This window comes from Sus scrofa, chromosome 9 (assembly GCF_054392235.1).
Source record: "Sus scrofa isolate SSC_HxYL_T2T_F1_AM1 chromosome 9, Sscrofa_HxYL_maternal_Yorkshire_Landrace_v2.0, whole genome shotgun sequence".
NCBI classification, from domain to species: domain Eukaryota; kingdom Metazoa; phylum Chordata; class Mammalia; order Artiodactyla; family Suidae; genus Sus; species Sus scrofa.
In genome coordinates, this window is record NC_139391.1 from 36,786,782 (window position 1) to 36,807,248 (window position 20,467).

Here is a 20,467-nt window from a genome sequence, read left to right on the forward strand (position 1 = left end):
CTTTTGAAAGGATCCAAATTGAAAGGAATTTCTTTCTCTTATTTGAAGGCATTCATTATCAAAAAGCCATTTGACTGTAGAGAAGTAGAATCAATGGAAGATGATACTGATAAAAATCTGATGGAGATGAATGATCAGTCATCCATGAGTCTATTTAATGATAACCCTGCTAGTAGTGTTATTGATGCAAACGAATCTGGAGAGAGCCAAATTACTATGGGTAAGTATATTTGTACTGCATGGGATTTTTTTTTTAACTTCTTTGTCTTTATTTGGCATTAATGCCTTATAGATACTAATTTTATATTCAAATTAGTTCCTTTTTGTATAGTTTATTAGGATTGTTCCCTTCTAATACACTTTGGAAGTCTCTGATTTTTTTTTTTTTTTTTTGGCTGCATCTATGACATGTGTAAGTTTCTGGATCAGGGATCAAACCCATACCACAGTTGCAGCCTTTGTCACAGCTGTGGCAACACCAGATCCTTAACCTTGCTGTGCCACAAGGAATCTTCCAGACTTCTCTGATTTTTAATTGAGTGTGTTCGTTTTCTATTTTATTTTTAATGGGGAAATTTAAAATAATTACTAAACAACTAAAACCAGGGAGTTCCCATCATGGCGCAGTGGAATGAATCTGATTCCCATGATGGGAACTATGCAGTCCCATAGTTGCAACCATGAGGTTGCGGGTTTGATCCCTCTCCTTGCTCAGTGGGCTAAGGATCCAGCGTTGCTGTGAGCTGTGGTATAGGTGGCAGACACGGCTCGGATCTGGTGGTGTTGTAGCTCTGGTGTAGGCCAGCAGTTGCAGCTCTGATTGGACCCTCCTAGCCTGGGAACCTCCATATGCCTCGGGTATGGCCCTAAAAGACAAAAAGACTAAAAAAAAAATTTTTTTTTTTCCTTTGAGGTACTTGTGCTATTGATAATCATACTTTTTAATGGATCCATAATATCCCAGTTAACATACATACCATAATTTACTAGACTTTTTTTTGTCAGAAATTTAGATTTCTTTCTAACAGTGTTGCAGGGAATATTTGTATAGATTTTTTTTCAGACATTATTTCTTGATGATAGAATTCTAGGGTAAACATTTTTGAAGAATTTTGAATCTTGGCTAGTGTGCTAGAAGAAGCTTGAAGAATTTTGAAGCTTTCAGTTTCAGCATTTTGCTATTTATATATTTTCATCTCTTTTTGTTCAAGGGGAAGATATTTGTGTTAGTGTACAATATAAGTGATGTTGTGTACTTCTCTTAGACTTAATAAGTGCCTTTTATTTTTAGGTGCCATGAATCCTTTAGCTGAGGAACACCTCTCAAAGCAAGATCTACTTGTTTTAGACATGCTCAGGTTTTTGTGTATGTGTATAACCATCGCTCAGTCCAATACCATGTCGTTTAGAGCAGCTGATATTCGGAGGAAATTGTTGATGTTAATTGATTCTGACAGGTTAGACCCTACCAAATCTCTTCACCTGCACATGGTGAGTTTGGGGAAATGAAGAAGTGATTCGTTTGCATCTAATGTTGCTAGCTAAAGGTAATGGACTGACATATAAGAATCCCATAGTTGGAAAACCTGAAATTGCTTTATTGAGAAATGAATCTGAGACTAGTTATAAAACACTTTTTATTTTATTTATTTATTTATTTTTTGTCTTTTTGGTCTTTTGTTGTTGTTGTTGTTGCTATTTCTTGGGCCGCTCCCGCGGCATATGGAGGTTCCCAGGCTAGGGGTCGAATCGGAGCTGTAGCCACCAGCCTACGCCAGAGCCACAGCAACGCAGGATCCGAGCCGTGTCTGCAACCTACACCACAGCTCACGGCAACGCCGGATCGTTAACCCACTAAGCAAGGGCAGGGACCGAACCCGCAACCTCATGGTTCCTAGTCGGATTCGTTAACCACTGCGCCACGACGGGAACTCCTTATTTTATTTTATTTATTTATTTTTTTTGTCTTTTTGACACTTTTTATTTTAATATGCAGTGAAAAATGTTTAAGTGGATACTTGGAGAGACTTTGGATAGATTTACTCTCTTTGAGTGTAATTATAATAAATTATTTTAAACGAGGCCAAGAGCCACAGACTCTGAATGTAAAAATAATATTCATGTAACCTTGTAGTTGAAGTCTGAATCTGGCCTTGACCTTGGTTTATATGCTTTCAGTTTTTTTATGTAATTTGAAGGTGACTGTAAAGTTAAATACCACAGGACTCCCATTTTTGCCTTCACAAGCTTTTGTAGTTAACATTTTACACTTGACTTACCATTCTCTCTGCATACTCTATACACTCATACACACGCATGCACACACACCGTTTTTCTGAGCCATTTTTAAAAATTATTCTTCTTTTAACCTGAAGTGTTCTTTATTTTATTTATTTATTTGGATGCCTCCGTGCATACAGAAGTTTTGGGCCAGGGATTGAACCTGTACCACAGCAGTGACACAGGCTGCTGCAGTGACAACACCAGATCCTTAACCTGTTGCACCACATTTTCTGGACCATTTTAAGATTAAGTTGTAGACATGGTACCCCTTTATTTCACTGTGTATGTCCTGAAAAATAATGATAATCATCAGGAAATTAAAATTGTGTCATTGCAGTTCATTGCCAGGCTTGTTTAGTTTCTCTCATTCTGGAACAAATGGTTCCTTAGTCTTTGCTTATCTTTCATAGTTTTGAGTAGTCTAGTCACTTGCTGTATAGAATCCTACTTTTTTTTCTTTCTTTTTTTTTTTTTTTTTTCCGTCTTTTGTCTTTTTAGGGCTGCACCTGTGGCATATGGAGGTTCCCAGGCCAGGGGTTGAATCGGCGCTGTAGCTGCTGGCCTATACCACAGCCACAGCAATGCAAGATCCAAGCCGTGTCTGTGACCTACACCATAGCTCATGGCAACACTGGATCCTTAACCCGCTGAGTGGTGCCAGGGATCAAACGTGTGTCCTCATGAAGACTAGTTGGGTTCGTTAACCACTGAGCCACGATGGGAACTCCAGAATCTAACACTTAGAATTTGTCTCATATTTGCTTGTGATAATTATATTTAGACTTAAAAGTAATCTTTTTCCCTTCGTTCGTCAGTCTGTGCATCTACTGATAGATACCTACAATTCCAATCCAGTGTCATAGGATTTATTTGTTCTTTTCTCTGTCCATATTTGTAGCTCCCTTTTCCCACAGTTATAAATGTGGCTTCCCACTTGACCTCAATGCATTTACTTGTTCACTCAATATTATCACATGTAACTTATCTCCTAACCCTTAGCCCCAGTGCTGGTGAACTTGAGAAGTGAGCTGTCCCCACCAGTATGCTATGTGGACATGTTACTGGTCCTAGCAAATGGGCAAACATGTCATGTGATTTCCCCAGCACTTCAAGAGATGCCAGGTGATGCCTTAATCAGAACCTCTTGGAAACGTGCAGGTTGAGGCCCTGGTGGAATTCCTGGTCATGTTCTAGCTGTGGTGAACATGTTGGTCAACCCCCAGGCCTTGGTAAATATACTTAGTTGAGCCCTGTCTGATCCCCTGGTTTCTACCTTGATAACCATTCTAGTCAGGTCTCTAGCCCTGACCAGTGGGGAGGGCTATATGCTTTGAAGAAGTAGGAAACATTTTTCTCCATATGAATGAATGATAGGAAAAATGTCTTCTGATTCCTTAGTACTGCTAGAAAATTATTTACTAGCTCTCAGAAATTGGCTTCCTGGTTTTGTTTTGTTTTTTAGGGCCACATCTGCAGCATATGGCGGTTCCCAGGCTAGGGGTCCAATCGGAGCTGTAGCTGCTGGCCTACACTACAGCTACAGCAACGTCAGATCCAAGCCACATCTGTGGCCTACACCACAGCTCATGGCAACGCTGTATCCTTAACCCACTGAGCGAGGCCAGGGATCAAACCTGCGTCCTCATGGATGCTAGTCAGATTCATTTCAGCTGAGCCACGATGGGAACTCCAGAAATTGGCTTCCTAGTTATAACTACCATTACAACTGGTAGTTGCCGAGTAGCCCTTTATATCCATAGAGAACCTTACAATATTGCCTTATAGGAAAATAAGTCAGGGCATTTGGATTCTTCTCTGCTTATAATAATCTCTGCTTTCCAAAATTCATTAATAGAGTGGTTTTTAACTGTTGACATTATCCCCAAGCATTGTTTTTGGAGGGTAGTGCCATAATACAGTTTTAGACTCTTGCTCAGGCTTTTGACCCCAACGTTGGTAACAACGATCACTTCTTGAATTCCTGCACCAAATGCTAGACCTTTATAGTCATTTCCTTTACATCTTACAGTAATCTGGCCAGGTAATGCTCTATCCTCATTTTACAGGTAAGAGTACAAAAACTAGATGACAAGGCAAATTTTTTAACCACGCAAATAAAAGTTGTGGTGCTTGGATTTGAATCCAGCTCTGTCTGACTTCATATTCAATGTTTTTTTGTTGTTGGGTTTTTTTTTTGGTCTTTAACTATATTGCCTCTTAAAAATTCACTGCTCTTTTGTGTTTGTGTCTACATATATGTATTTATATATGAATTTATGGTTACTATATATACTTATTTAAATAAATGATATTTGGGAAAAAAATACTGATTTTCCCCCCCAACTATCTTAGTATCTAGTACTTTTAAAGGAGCTTCCTGGTGAAGAATATCCCCTGCCAATGGAGGATGTTGTTGAACTTCTAAAACCACTATCGTAAGACATTAAAATCATCTGTAATATTCATTCAAAATTTATAAACTAAACTGTTGTGTTCTGTTATACTGATAAAGTTAAACTTTTTCCACCACAGCAGTGTATGTTCTTTATATCGTCGTGACCAAGATGTTTGTAAAACCATTTTAAACCATGTGCTTCATATAGTGCCGAACCTATGTCGGGAAAATGTGGATGCCGAGAGCACAAGGGATGCTCAGGGGCAGTTTCTAACAGTGATTGGAGCATTTTGGTGGGTACAGAATATGTTGTAGAGTTCTTATTTTTCTTTGGCCACTCTGGATACAAATGGGAACTTTGTATTTCTACATAAGTGATTTCTCCTAAATCTTGAGAACTTGAGAACTACATTGTTTTTTGCTTAAGTCTTGGCTCCCTAAAGTGAGTTTAGTGTATTTCCCTGCGAATTTTTTTTGTCTGTTCTGGGGCAACACCTGTGGCATGTGGAGGTTCCCAGGCTAGGGGTTTAATTGGAGCTGCAGCAGCCAGCCTACGCCAGAGCCACAGCAACATGGAATCCAAGCCTTGTCTGCGATCTATACCACACCTCATGGCAACACCGGATCCTCAACCCACTGAGCAAGGCCAAGGATCGAACCTGCAACCTCACGGTTCCTAGTTGGATTTGTTAACCACTGAGCCACGGTGGGAACTCCTCCTTGCAGAATTTTTAATCACTTAATAGTTTGATGTGTATGGTGAATAAAGAAGCAATGTGCAGTGAATCTAAATGAGCTGAGTGGTTCATGTTCTTAAAGTGGACAGATTGGCCTTGTCATTATCTGATTATTTAATGCATATAGGTTGTAGTGTGAGATAAATACCAAGATACCTATAGGGGAGCACATCTGTGTAATTTAGAGCCCTCATACCATTTAATGGATAAGGACTTTTGGATCAGTATAGAATGTACCTTTGAAATTTTTGGTATAACAACACAACGAAAGAATTTTTTTCCTTTTGGAGTTCCTGTTGTGGTGCAGCGGAAATGAATCTAACTAGTATCAGTGAGGATGCAGGTTCGATCCCTGGTCTCGCTCAGTGGGTTGAGGATCTGGCATTGCTGTGAGCAGGCATGGCTTGGATCCCGCGTTAATGTGACTGTGGCATAGGCTGGCAGCTGTATGATTAGACCCCTAAGCCTGGGAATTTCCATATACCGCGGGTACGGCCCTAAAAAAAAAACCCCAAAACAAAAATGCATCTTTTTTCCTTTTAAAGAAAGTTTGCCATAACATGAATTATGATAGCCCCCTAATGAGGCATAATCATATGACACAAATGATATGTATTAAAATGAAATCGGTTTCAAACTAATTTATTTTAGTTGATGAGAACACTGGCATTTGCCACCTAGTAAGAATTAAATTTAACATGAAAGAATCTTTGGAAGCAGCCTAGATTAACCTTAATGTCCACTGATTTCTTTTTTGACCGTGCTTTTATTAAAATAATTATTTGATATTGAAACACTACTTTGTTTCAGGCACTTAACGAAGGAGGGGAAATGCACATTCTCTGTGAGATTGGCATTAGTAAAATGCCTTAAAACTTTGCTTGAGGTGAGCTATTCCACATAAATTGTTAGTAAGGTCTCCATTGAAATCTCTGAAGTAGTCTTTCATTCTGTTTATAAATGGGTGATTTTTCTCTTAGTATTTTGCATTTAACCTCAGTGGTTCTTTTTCCACAGGCCGATCCTCATTCAAGATGGGCTATTCTTAATGTAATGGAAAAAGACTTTCCTGTAAATGAAGTATTTCCACAATTCCTTGCTGATAATCATCACCAAGTTTGCATGTTGGCTGCAGGATTAATCAATAGGTAATGGGTCAAGTATTCATGAAGTGTACAGACAGCACTTCAATGTGCAGATAGCACTTCAATGTCTAGCATGGTGATAGGTCCCTAGTTGTGATATTAAAAATAGTTAACGTTTACTGAGCATATACTGTATGCTTGACATTTATGTTTTCTCTTAATTCTGAAAACTATATCACTATTAGTATCAGTATCACTGTATCAGTATTAGTGTAGACACTGTTATTTTCTCAAATTTATAAATGACGGGAGTTCCTGTTATGGCTCAGTGAAAAGGAATCTGACTAGTATCCATGAGGACACAGGTTCAACGCCTGGCCCTACTCAGTGGGTTAAGGGTCGGCATTGCTGTGAGCTGTGGTGTAGGTTGCAGACGTGGCTCAGATCCTGCACTGCTGTAGCCGTGGTGCAGGCCGACAGCTATAGTTCTGATTCGATCCCTAGCATGGGAACCTCCATATGCCGCAGGTGCAGCCCTAAAATGACAAAAATAAATAAATAAATATAAATGAAAACTCTGTGGCTTAGAAAGATATAGTAACGTGCTCAGTGCTAGACAGCTGGTAAGTAGTTGACTGCTACCACTTATGGGAGATAGGGAAAATTTGGATATTATTGAGATTTTATGTGAGTTTGTAAAAGAAAAAATTGTACATTTTGCATTGTGTTAATTACAGTCATCTGTATTCAAGTGAACATACAATTAAGCATGGAGTGATTCTTTCACAGGGATCTTTTTTATGTTTGAGTACCTGAAGTAGCAAATACTAATTCTTTAACAGCTGCATGTTTATCAGGTTATCAGATTGATTTTGAAACTGAATTGTAACCTACTTCTGCCTTTCCCACCTCACACTCTTGTAAATAAAGTACCTCTCTGCTTTATTTTTCTTTATAGCATTTGTTACCACCTGAAATATTGTATTTAAATACATTTACCTGGGATATGAGTTCCTAGAAAGCATTGGTTTTTGTCTTTCACTTTTTTTTGTTTCTTTTTTTGGCTGCCCAGCAGCCAGCGATCAGATCTGAGCCACAGTTCTGGCCATATCAGGTCCTTTATCCCACTGTACCCATCAGGGATAGGACATGCGTCCTTGAGCTGCAGAGACATGGCTGATCCTGTTATGAACAGCAGGAACTCCATGATTTTTGTGTCTTCTATTCATTGCTGTATATTTAGAACCTGGAATAATACTTGGAATGTACCAGGTGTTTAATAATATGTAAATTCAATGAATATTTGAGAAGAAATTATATTATACTTTAAAAACATCAAAGCTGAGGAGTTCCCCTTATGCGTCCGCAGGTTAAGAACCCGATATAGTGTCCATGAGGATGTGGGCTTGATCCCTGGCTTCACTCAATGGGTTAAGGATCTGGCATAGCCACAGGCTGCGGCGTAGATTGCAGATTTGGCTCAGATCTGGTATTGCTGTGGCCATGGTGTAGGCTGTCAGCTTCAGCTCCGATTCAGCTTCTAGCCTGGGAACTTCCATATGCTGTGGGTGTGGACCTAAAAAGGAAAAAAAAAAAATTGAAACTGAAAGTCAGTTAAGTAATTTTACTGTTCAATTGTAAGTGACCAGTGATTAAAGATCACTATAAAGAAATTGTTGAGCAGTCACATAAATATATGCATAAGATAATACATAATGTGTCCAGAATTTGGATATGCTGACAATGATGTTTTCTTAAGTCAGAACCATGTCTACCTCCTCAATTTAGGACTATTTTCAGTAAAAACGTAGAGTATCGTAAGGATTGCTAATGAATGTGTGCTTTACTTCAAGTCCTTGAAAAAGATAGAAAATATATACTGAAGTGTAAGGTGTGGGGTCACCAGAGGGTCAGAAGTTGAACGTAATAAAGCTGAGGGGTGGCATTAAGATTCAAAATTCTGTGAATTCATGAATGCCATGAATATAGCATTTATTTATTTATTGTTTTCATGTTAGGTATCTAATATTAGGCTATTTGAGATTAGAGAAACTGAAGGAATCAGAGGAACACCAAAAAGTTGATACTTTTATGAGTTTTGGTTACTAAAAAAAGGATAAAGGAGGGAGTTCCCCTTGTGGCTTAGCAGTTACAAACCCAACTAGTATCCATGAGGATGTGGTTTCAATCCCTGGCCTCGCTCAGTGGGTTAATGATCTGGCTTGTGGTTAGCTGTGATGTAGATCACAGATGCAGCTTGGATCTGGTGTGGCTGTGGTTGTGGCATAGGCTGGCAGCTGCAGCTCTGATTTGACCCCTAGCCTGGGAACTTCCATATGCAGCCCTAAAAGGAAAAAAAAAAAAAAAAAAAGCATAATGGACAAAATGATTAAAGTGTTATCCTTAAATATGGGAGTACATTATGCAAAAAGCACTGATAAACTCTTTTCTATTACATAAAAATTTTTATTAATGGAACTTCAAGACTTTAAAGCTATTTACTTTCAAGTTGATTAAATATTAGAGCAGATGACATAGGAGTCTGTAGCTTCTAATTGGTATTTGACCAGAGGAATTTTTTCTTTTCTGGTTAGTTTGAGTTCAGTGATATTCAAGTTTGGGTAATAAGTTAAAAGATCTTTTGAGACCCTTTTCAGTTCTAGGAGAAAATGGAGTATATGGTAAAGACTGTAATATTATACAATGGATCTGAACATATTTAAGTGGACTCACATTTCCTTGGTCTTTTGATATTATGTCTCACAGAGTGATTTATTTTTACTTAAGGTTAAAAATTATTTCACTTTTTGCTTTTTTTTTTAAGATTATTTCAGCATATGAAACAAGGAGATTCTTCCACAATAATGAGAGCACTTCCTTTGAAACTTCAGCAAACAGCTTTTGAAAATGCGTACTTGAAAGCTCAGGAAAGAATAAGACAAGTGGTAATTATAGTAATGCATATTTGCTGTTATCGTATACTTTCTATAAATATGCCATGTATTACTTTGCCAAGATGGGTCTAAGACAGTTTATATCCAATAGTTCACAATATAAAGTTAGACTAGAACAACTATATGAATTGATTGAAATTGCTTTATTTATAGGTCAGAATTGGTTGAATAATGACAGTTTATTTTGGCTCAACTTATATGGAGCACTTATTTAGGAAAAACAGGATTTACTGAGTTTTTATTGGAGTATAATTGGCTTTTCTGTTAAATCTTTTTTTTTTGGTAAGATCTGATTAAAAACTAATTCATAGAACAGGTAACAACAGGAAGAAACAGATTGAGAGAAAAATTTTCTAACTGGCAAGATCAAATTATCTTTATGCTTTTTAGTGAATCTTATTATTTTCATATTTTTCTGTAGAATAATATTTTTTCTTAAACTGGCAAAATTGATTTGTTAAGAGTATGTGAGGCAGTTACAAAAGTATGTCAGGAAGTTAATCAAATGAATATGTATTTTGTAATAGCACAAAACTGAAAAAGAAAGTTGTAGGAATGAAAAGAAGATGGAGTTAGAAAAAGATTTCAATAGATTAGAAAAATGAGTGTAAATAATATAAAATTTAATGGAGATAACATGTTATGTATTTTATTTTATTTTTTGTCTTTTTTTTTGTCTTTTTCCAGCGCCATACCCTCGGAATATGGAGGTTCCTAGGCTAGAGGTCTAATCGGAGCTGTTGCTGTTGGCCTACACCAGAGCCGCCGCAATGCCAGCCAGATCCAAGCCGCATCTGCGACCTACACCACAGCTCATGGCAATGCTGGATCCTTAACGTGCTGAGCAAAGCCAGGGATGGAACCCAAAACCTCATGGTTCCTAGTCAGGTTCATTAACCATTGAGCCACGGAGGGAGCTCCCTATTACATATTTTAAAATCAGCCTGTCATGTACAAAAAGGGAAAATATTGACCTGACAGCAGTTCGTGTGGAGAAAGATCTAAGTTTTACATCCTAATAGCATAACATAAATTAGCATTGTAATAGTTCTCAAGAAAAGCAAATTCTGTCTTAGATATCATTAATAGAAGCAGACTGTGATGAACAAGTTCATAAAAAGAACTTGGAGTTCCCATTGTGGCTCAGCGGTAGTGAACCCGACTAGTATCCATGAGGATGTAGGTTCCATCCCTGGCCTCATTCAGTGGGTTAAAGATCGAGGGTTGCCACAAGCTGTGGTGTAGATCGAAGATGTGGCTGGGATCCTGCATTGCTATGGCTGTGGTGTAGGCCGGCAGCTGCAGCTACTATTCGACTCCTAGCTGGGAACTTCCATATACTGCAGGTGTGCCCTGAAAAAAGAAAAGAGAAAAAATAATAATAAAAGAACTTGAATCTTCTGTTCATTTTACAGAGCAGCTAGCATGTTGGGTTTTGTTCTCAGTAAAAGTAGATTTTTAATTAGGGTGTTAGAGAGTCTAATCTCTCTTTTACAAGGAAAAGGTAAAGAAGTTGACTTAAGGAGAACCTCATAGCTGTTTTCAAACATGTCAGTGGTTGCCATTTAGTAAGGAAGTCTTACTCTTTCTTATACCAAAAATAGAAATAGGATCAGTGAGTGGCAGTTTTTTCTAAATGCGAAGAGAAACTTCTCTTAAGTATGAGTCAAAAATGTGCACGTCTGTTGAAATAGTTTAATGATTTATTATTAAAAGCATATATCATTCTATCTAATGATGTGATTTTATTGGTTTTTTTGGGGGAAGTATATATAATTTTTTAAGAATAAAGAGCTATATATTTATTATATTATTTGTAATGGTGATAAACGTATTAGGTGGTAATACTTGCTAGTTGAAGAGCACTTGGACTTTCATTTTTCCTGCAGTTTTTTTTTTTTCTCTCTTTGTACCTCTTTATGTTGCTTTATATTAGGCAGTTCTTTCTATAAGATCTTATCAAAAGCAGTCTCTCCCACTGTAGACACTTTGGTATTCTCGAATAATCTCTGTCCTTTGCTCCATCACTATAGGATTTAAACTGCTCTTTAGCTACTTAGGTAATGTCATGGTATACTTTGGTTTTAGCCTGGGTGGTTTATTTTTAATACTTAATTATTTACACCGCATTATTGTATTTAAAATTCTTCAGAAGTCCCAAGGAGGTGAGAACCGTGAACTTTTGGATGAGATTTGTAATAGAAAAGCTGTTTTACTGACAATGATAGCTGTGGTGTTATGCTGTAGCCCTGTCTGTGAAAAACAGGCTTTATTCGCCCTATGCAAATCTGTGAAAGAGAATGGATTAGAGCCTCACCTCATTAAAAAGGTAATTATGGATGAATTTTTTTATTATAATCTTCCTTGGGTAACAATTTAACTATAGTGGATTTACAGTGGTGTGTTGATTTCTGCTGTACAGTAATGTGATTCAGTTATGCATGTATGTAGTCTTTTCCATTATGATTCATCATAAGACATGAATATAGTTCTGTGTGCAGCTGGACAGTAGGATCTTGTCGGTTATCCCCCTCATGTAGAATAGTTTACATCTGCTAACTTTGGTAACTTTAAAATAGTTTAAAAAGTTAAAGCTAGACTTTTAATGTGGCACTTATTAAAGGCTTGGAGACAGTGTTATTTTTTAGATTTACAATATTAGAAAGCAGAAACTTTTATATTCTTTTTTTTTTTTTTGCTTTTTAGGGCCACACTCGTGGCATATGGAGGTTCCCAGGTTAGGTGTCTAATTGGAGCTATAGCTGGTGGCCTGTACCACAGCCACAGCAACGTAGGATCCAAGCTGTGTCTGTGACCTACACCACAGCTTACGGCAGCACCAGATCCTTAACCCACTGAGCGAGCCGAGGGATCTCGAACCGCAACCTCATGGTTCCTAGTCGGATTCTTTTCTGCTGCACCACGAGAGGAACTCCCAGAAAGCAGAAACTTTTAAAAACAGTGGATTTATTTCTCTGCAATGTCACTTTTTACATTCAGTTTGAGTGTCTCACAAGGCAGTCGTCGAACTAACAAGGGTGAATGACCTGTCATCGTGCAGATCAGGCTCTCTGGAATAGCATTTATTCCAGAAAACACATGGGAAAAAAGGAAGAGTATGTTTTTACCTGGTGGATTCTGGAGCAGGATATTGGGATCTAGCAGGGTCAGGAGTCAAATTTTGGAGCTGTAGAGCTTTTAGGTTGCGTGATTAGGAAGGTTAGGGTCCAGCCTTGCAATTTCTTTCTTTTTTTTTTTGGCCTTTCCTAGGGCTGCTCCCCTGGCATATGGAGGTTCCAGGCTAGGGGGTCTAATTGGAGCTGTAGCCGCCAGTCTACACCAGAGCCACAGCAACAGCAACACGGGATCCGAGCTGCGTCTGCGACCTACACCACAGCTCATGGCAACACCGGATCCTCAACCCACTGAGCAAGGCCAGGGATCGAACCTGCAACCTCACGGTTCCTAGTCGGATTTGTTAACCATTGCACCACAACGGGAACTCCCCAGCCTTGCAATTTCATTAGCACAGTACTGTAGAATGTTCATCCCTGCCCTGTTCTGCCTGTTTTACCACCTTGGCATTCACGGTTTAGCAAGTCCCAAGCCTTATCATAAATTTCTATGTGATGAACCAGTGATAAGATCATGGTTTGAAATTCCATTCAGCATTCTCTTAGCATGGTTTTCAGGGGAGCTTTACAAAAGGCCAACCTGTAGGTAATCAGTCTAGATAAAATTAATTTTTTACCTCTCAGTATTAAAGAAGAAGTTACTTTAAAATATTACACAATTACACTACCTAATTATTATTATAAGTGGAACTCAGTGTTTGGGTTTTTCTCATTGGGGTTTAGGACTAAGAAGAAGACTTATTTTACTTTATTATGAAATATATTCAGAAATTGAAAATTGCAACTTTTTTTTGTTTTTAATCATTTAACATTTATTGCAGGTTTGCAGTGTGCCAGGCCCTGTGCTAATTATATTAAATACATTTTATTTAGTGTTGGAGTAAGTACTTTTAGTATCTTCAACTCATAGATGAATAAATCAAAGTATAGAAAAGTTAAGTGAATGCTTAAAGTTATACTCTAAATAAATATTAGCAAGTATTTAAATAGTTTAGTATTTCATTATTTTCTTAAAACATTGATTTCTTTTTTGACTTGTACAGGTTTTAGAGAAAGTTTCCGAAACTTTTGGATATAGACATTTAGAAGACTTTATGGCTTCTCATTTGGATTATCTGGTTTTGGAATGGCTACATCTTCAAGATGCTGAGTACAGCTTGTCTTCTTTTCCTTTTATTTTATTGAACTACACAAATATTGAGGATTTCTATAGGTAGGTTTCTATATGGCACATATGAAATATGTTTAAAATTAAGTATTAATGATAAAATTAGTGTCAAGACAGCTTTTTATTTTAATGGAAGTGTATTAAAGGTTATCATTGGACATAGGATCTGATCCTAGCTGTGCCAGTAACCAGCTGCATGGTTAGTCAAGCTACATAAACACCCTGTGGGGCTTGGTTTCTTAATCTGCAAAGTAAGGGAGTTACACATGAGACCCTTAAGGTCTCTTTGAGTTTTAATATTTAATAGGCTTCCCTATGAAAAATCAAAGATAAGCTATTAGTGGCTGGTTATTTCTGCCTTATTTTTCTTTTCTGTTGCTTGACTGTGGGCCATTTAGTCATTATTTCTGTGGAATGTAAAGTTTAATATATATGTATTTATTTTGCCAACTCTTAACTCTGGAGAAGAAGATTTTGAATATGGAGAAGTTTGAAACAGCTAAAAACTGATGTTTAGGAGTGGCCCAGAAGGTTAAGGATCTGGTGTTGTCATTGCTGTGGCTCAGGATCAGTCCCTGGCGTGGGAACTTCCTCATGACCTGGGTGTGGCAAAAATAAGAAAAGAATAATGTTTCGCTATCAGGTTGATAGGAAGCCAATTTGTAATTGTTAGGTGGTCCTTGTTGTTCACTTTGACAATAATAATGTTTACATTCTTTGAGTTTATAAGTGACGTTCACATTTCACTTTGTAGTAATTTTGCATAAATTGATTATTCAGAAGATACAAATATAAATTCAGTTTTCACTTGGTTTTGATCACAGAATTTGTATATAGGGGTGCTGTACTCTAAGATCTCTGTCTTTTAGTGTGACTATTTAGAATTCACTTCTCCATTTTAAAAATTAGAGTAAGAATAGTTAATGATCTAGCTAAAGTGATACTCTAATGCTTATTAAAGCATTTTATTTTAAGGACATATAGTATTTTATTTTGAAAAGTTCTATATAATATATATGTTCAATTTTTATGTTTTTAGATCTTGCTATAAAGTTTTGATTCCACATCTGGTGATGAGGTGTCATTTTGATGAGGTGAAGTCCATTGCTAATCAGATTCAAGGGGATTGGAAAAGTCTTCTGACAGACTGCTTCCCAAAGATTCTTGTAAACATTCTTCCATACTTTGCTTATGAAGATACAGGAGACCGTGGGATGGCACAGCAGAGGGAGACTGCTTCCAAAGTCTATGATATGCTTAAAGATGAAAACTTACTAGGAAAACAGGTACCACTTCAGCGTTTACCAAAATTTTTTTTCCCTAATTGATCTGGGTTGTAACTTTAAGACTCTTTATTCATGATTTATTTAGTTAACTTTAATACTATGTGATAATCACTATCTAGTGTGGCCAATCCTTAATTTTTTGTTATTGTTGTACAGTGTTCTCTCCTTTTGAGGGTCAAGTTAAATATTCTTTTTTTTTTTCTTTTTTTTTTTTTTTTTTCAGGGTTGCCCTCACGGCATATGGACGTTCCCAGGGGGTCAAATCAGAGCTACAGCTGTCAGCCTATGCCACAGCCACATGGGATCCAAGCTGCAATCTTCGACCTGCAGTAAAGCTCATGGCAATGCTGGATCCTTAACCCATTGAGCGAAGTCAGGGATCGAACCTGAAACCTCATGATTCCTAGTTGGATTTATTAACCAACTGAGCCATGGAAGGAACCCAGATCCTTAACCCACTAAGCGAGGCCAGGGATCGAACCCGCAATGTCGTGGTTCCTAGTCGGATTCATTAACCACTGAGCCATGGAAGGAACTGCAAGTTAAATGTTCTTAATCAGAAATTTTAAAAAAACTCTGAAATAATTTCATCACTTTTTCCTTTTAAAAATTTGGTTTAATTGTCAGTAATACATGAATGCAAGCTGGTTATTAAATGCAAGCAATACTGAGGAAGGTGTAGAAAATCTTCACTCCCTCTTTAATCTTATCAAGCCCTTCACTTTTCAAGGAAAAGTACAATCCCACGTTCCCATACCTGGATTTTTCCTTTTTCTATGACACTTACTACCTTCTAATATATAATGCAATTTACTTATGAATTAAGTTCATTGGGTTTTTTTTTTTTATCAATCTTCTCCACTGTAAGTACTATAAAGATAGGATTTTTTTTTTCTTTCTACTTTTTTGCTGATTTATCCCACCTTCTTAGTGTATATTGAGTACTCATCATTTGATAAATGATTAAAAAGGATCTAATAACTTGTTTGTTATCTAAAATTATTTGAGGAGTTCCTGTTGTGGCGCGCTGGAAAAGAATCTGACTAGTATGCATGAGGATGCAGGTTTGCTCCCTGGTCTTGATCAATGGGTTGGGGATCCAGCGTTGCTGTGAGCTGTGGTGTAGATCACAGACGTGGCCCAAATCCCACATTGCTGTGGCTGTGGCATAGGCCTGCAGATGTAGCTCTGATTGGACGCCTAGCCTAGTTGACTTCCATATGCCGACTGTGCGGCCCTAAAAAGCAAAAAAGTAATATAAAATGATTTGAGGCAACTTGTAGTAAAATATATATATAAACTTTTTAAGAGATTGGCTACTTCAATTTTTTTTTTTTTTTTTTTTTTTTTTTTTTTAATGTAAGCAAGGGATGACTACTAAGCTTGGTCAACATTAGTATTACAATTGGATAAACTTCAAGAGACTCAGGCTTTGGTTGCCCAGTTATCATATTGAACCAAGAAATGGAACAGCAAGTCTCTCAGTTGCTTAGGTGAACCGCTGTCTGTCAGAGCTGGTTCTAAGTCTGTAGCCTGGAGGCACATGGTGAACAGAGGGCTCCTTTTCCCAAATGCAGTTGGAACCGAATGTTGGCACACAGAGGGCATGGAATTTATGAGAGCCAGTCTCCCTCTAGCCCCTTTCACCCAATCTCTCAGCTTACACTTTTGAGCAGGCCTACTGTTACTATTCTTTTTTATGTTTTCAAACCAAACAATGGCAATTTTCACAGCCAGAATAAGTCTGGAAAGGAAGAGTGATTACCTTAATCCCTGACTGAAACAACAGTCTCAAAAATGGAGTGAGGTGGAGTTCCTGATGTGGCTCAGCAAGTTAAGGAACCAGTGTTGTCTCTCTGGGGATATAGATTCAATCCCTGGCCTTGCTAAGTGAGTTAAGAATCCAGTGTCACTGCAGGCTGAGGCTTAGCTTTCAGCTGCAGCTCCGATTTGACCCTTAGCCCAGGAACTTTGATATGCTATAGGTGCCGCATTGGAAAAAAAAAAAAATGGAGAGAGGCAAAAATTAAAAATATTTTTTTAGATTTTTGGTTAGTGATATAAAATAATTTTTTATTAGTCTCAATTTTATTTAGCATTGAATTGTCACTATAAGTTAATTTTCTCTGTGTCTCTAATATGCAGGGTTTTTTTCTTTTTAGGGCCCTGCCCGTGGCATATGGAAGTTCCTAGGCTAGGGGTCCAGTTGGAGCTACAGCTGCTAGCCTACACCACAGCCCACAGCAACATGAGATCCAAGCCATGTCTGTGACCTATACCACAGCTCACAGCAATGGCAGATCCTTAACCCACTGAGTAAGCCCAGGGATCAAACCTGCATCCTCATGGAATACTAGTTGGATTCGTTTCTGCTGTACCACAATGGAAACTCCTCTAATAGGCAGTTTTTTTTAATCAATCGTGATTCTTTTTCTTTGGACAAATCTTGGCACAACTGTTAGCAGTCTTTGAGTCTTTTAAAACTGTCAATTGTCGAATGCCTAAATATTTACAATTATAAGATTGTTTAGCTATATTTAGACATCTGAATAGTTTATGTCTACCTTAGCTAAACATTACAGATCTGGCTTGTGACAGAACCATATGAAATTAGTGAAGTCAGTTGTCATCTATGTGCAAGGAAACTCACTAATTTTTCTTCTGATATTAATCAGACTTGGCCAGTTTTCCTTACTTATTCCAAATATACTTTGAAATGAGGCTGGATTTTCAAAAGGGCTGAAACCTTGGAGGTGATGACATGACAACTAATGTGTTAGCCCAGGGAAAAGCTAAGGGATCTTTACATTAGATTTCTTTCTTGTCACTTTTTTTTTTTTAATGACCACACCCACAGTATATGGAGGTTCCCAGGCCGGGGGTTGAATCAGAGATACAGTTTTGGCCTACACCACAGCCCTAGCAACACCAGATCCAAGCTGTATCTGCAGCTTATGCCGCAACTTTCAGCAACACCAGATCCTCTCCCACTAAGCCAGGCCAGGGGTCGAACCTACATACTCATGGATACTAGTCAGGTTCTTAACCTGTCGAGGCACAATGGCAACTCCCCTGTCACATTTCAAAATTTTGTTATTGGGAAGTATTTCCAAAAGTCTCTGTGGAAGAGGTAAAGGTAGTCAATCAGCCATTTTCCTTTTGGTTTAAATCTCTGTATTTCCCTATTTGGAGAGCTAGTAAATCCCCCATTAAGACTTCATTCATTCGGCTGAGGTGTAATGTAGTACACTCATTCTTTATATTTAGAGAACTTCGGCCATTTGTGAGGCTGCCTGTAGTAGGGAGTAGATGGATGAAGAGTCTGGTCCTACTGTTGATGACAGGGCATGTGAATAGCAGCCAGCCTCCGAATTTGGGTATCAACCAAGTAGGGGAAATTCAGGGAGAAGTCATGCAAGAAATAGAGAGATGACTATTGGCCAGTGACTGGGAATGCTTCCTAGTAAAATAGCATTCTCAAATAAGAGTGAAATGCAGATCGATTATTAGGTTGGGGAATTTCAACCTAGACCTGAATCCTAATTCATTAAAATAATTCTTTAAAATTAAATGAACAAGTTGGATTAAGAGAGTCATGTTTGGTATGATTTCCCTATTTTCCTTTTCATCTGTGGGTCCACTGCATTGCAGAAAAAGGTAGAGTTAGCTGTCTGTCTTGTAGATCTTAGATCTTTAGTCACCTGTTTCCTTCTGTAGTCACTGAGTAATTTTGGAAGTGAGGCAATGACATGAGCCTTTCGAGCTATCTTAAAGAGTACAGACATAAAAACTTAAATATATTTTAATTTTATATCCTTGCAGATTGATCAGTTATTCATTAATAATTTACCAGAGATTGTGGTGGAGTTATTGATGACATTACATGAACCAGCAACATCAGATGCCAGCCAAAGCACTGACCCCTGTGACTTTTCAGGGTATGGGTTTTTTTAACTTAGGGAATTAGCTGCAATTTCAGAGGTTCCTTGTGGGATTTGTTGGTTGACACCTCCTTCACATATCTATTTCAATTGCTATGTGTGTCTTCTTTTAAATTCTGTTCTTTGAAAATAATTAATTACCTTTGAAACAATTATCTGCTCTACTATAGCCTCTCCACAGTAATTGCTTGTTTAATTAACCACCCTGTTTGCAAATTCAATGATATTTCCTTCTCATTCTTTCTATAGTATTTGAACATCATGCCATCTCCTGTCTCTTGAAGTACTCTTCATGATACGTTATTTGTTCTCTTCTCCTCATCTATGACTCCGCTTTCTATATCAGCTTTTGTTTATCATGCTCCTTAGCTAGCGGAATCTTACTCTACTATAATTTCATTTGGATGTGAAACCCTCTTGGTTGTATATGAATGTTATTTTCCCAGCTTGATTGTAAGCTACTTGAAAACACCCTTTACTTTTTTTATATGCTCTAAAGTGCTAAACATATAAAATAGTAATAATTATCTATTAAATTAATTTTACACATGTAATTTCATTTGATACAGTGTTTGATTGCTGTGTCTTAAGATGATATTATATTTGTTTGTTTGTTTTCTTTTTCTTTTTCTTTTTCCTGTGCCTGTGGCTAATGGAAGTTCCTGGGATAGGGATCAAATCTGAGCTAGAGCTCTTGACATACCCCACAGATGCGGCAATGTCCGATCCTTTACCCACTGTGCTGAGTCGGGGATCAAGCTGGTGCCTCCATAGAGATAAGCCAGATCATTAACCCACTGTGCCACAGTATGGAATCCAGATGATATATTATGTTTATAGAACTAGCATAGAGCTTTAATTCATACTTGAAGTGAAGTGGTATGAAGTCTCATTTGTGGAATTGCCATTAACTTTGTAAAGAATTTTTTTAAGCAAATTATTTGCAATTGACCAAGTCTGAGAAAGTTAAGGTATTTGGGAGTTCTCTTGTGCCTCAGTTGGGTAAGGATCCAGTGTTGTCACTGCTGTGGCTCAGGACGCGGCTGTGGCACAGATTCTATCCTTGGCCTGGGAACAGGCCCACATGCTGAGGGTACAACCGAAAAAGAAAAAAAAAAAATTATTTAAGGTATTTAGATACTCTCATTGACATATATAGATTATGGTATTTCATTTGTAATTTCATTAAAGGTCTAGTTTTTCAGTAGGAAAAAAGTTTTTTAATTTGAGATTAAAATCTAAATTTTCTTTTTGAATTTTCACTGGTCTATCAAGAAAATGATTTTTTTTATTTTTGGTAATTTTATTCTGAAAATGATGACTGTATTTTTTTGTATAACTCTTAGGGATTTGGATCCTCCTCCTAATCCACCTCATTTTCCATCACATGTGATTAAAGCAACGTTTGCCTATATCAGCAATTGCCATAAAACCAAGCTTAAAAGCATTTTAGAAGTTCTTTCCAAAAGCCCTGTAAGTATACA

The 20,467-nt window shown here is 37.6% G+C and overlaps 1 protein-coding gene across 13 annotated transcripts in view; it reads left to right on the plus strand.

Annotated features, from left to right (window-relative positions):
• ATM (ATM serine/threonine kinase) overlaps positions 1–20,467 on the plus strand; it is a 138,941-nt gene that overhangs the window by 35,997 nt on the left and 82,477 nt on the right. For all 13 annotated transcript variants that reach the window (XR_014814217.1, XR_014814218.1, XM_084974015.1 and 10 more), the window contains 12 exon segments: positions 49–220; positions 1,292–1,491; positions 4,636–4,718; positions 4,816–4,971; positions 6,226–6,301; positions 6,433–6,563; positions 9,325–9,445; positions 11,607–11,783; positions 13,632–13,801; positions 14,796–15,042; positions 18,865–18,980; positions 20,330–20,456. Coding sequence is in view for 11 of the 13 variants with exons in the window: in XM_084974015.1 (XP_084830141.1) it covers positions 49–220; positions 1,292–1,491; positions 4,636–4,718; positions 4,816–4,971; positions 6,226–6,301; positions 6,433–6,563; positions 9,325–9,445; positions 11,607–11,783; positions 13,632–13,801; positions 14,796–15,042; positions 18,865–18,980; positions 20,330–20,456 (1,776 nt within the window). In the remaining 2 variants the exon portion in view is untranslated.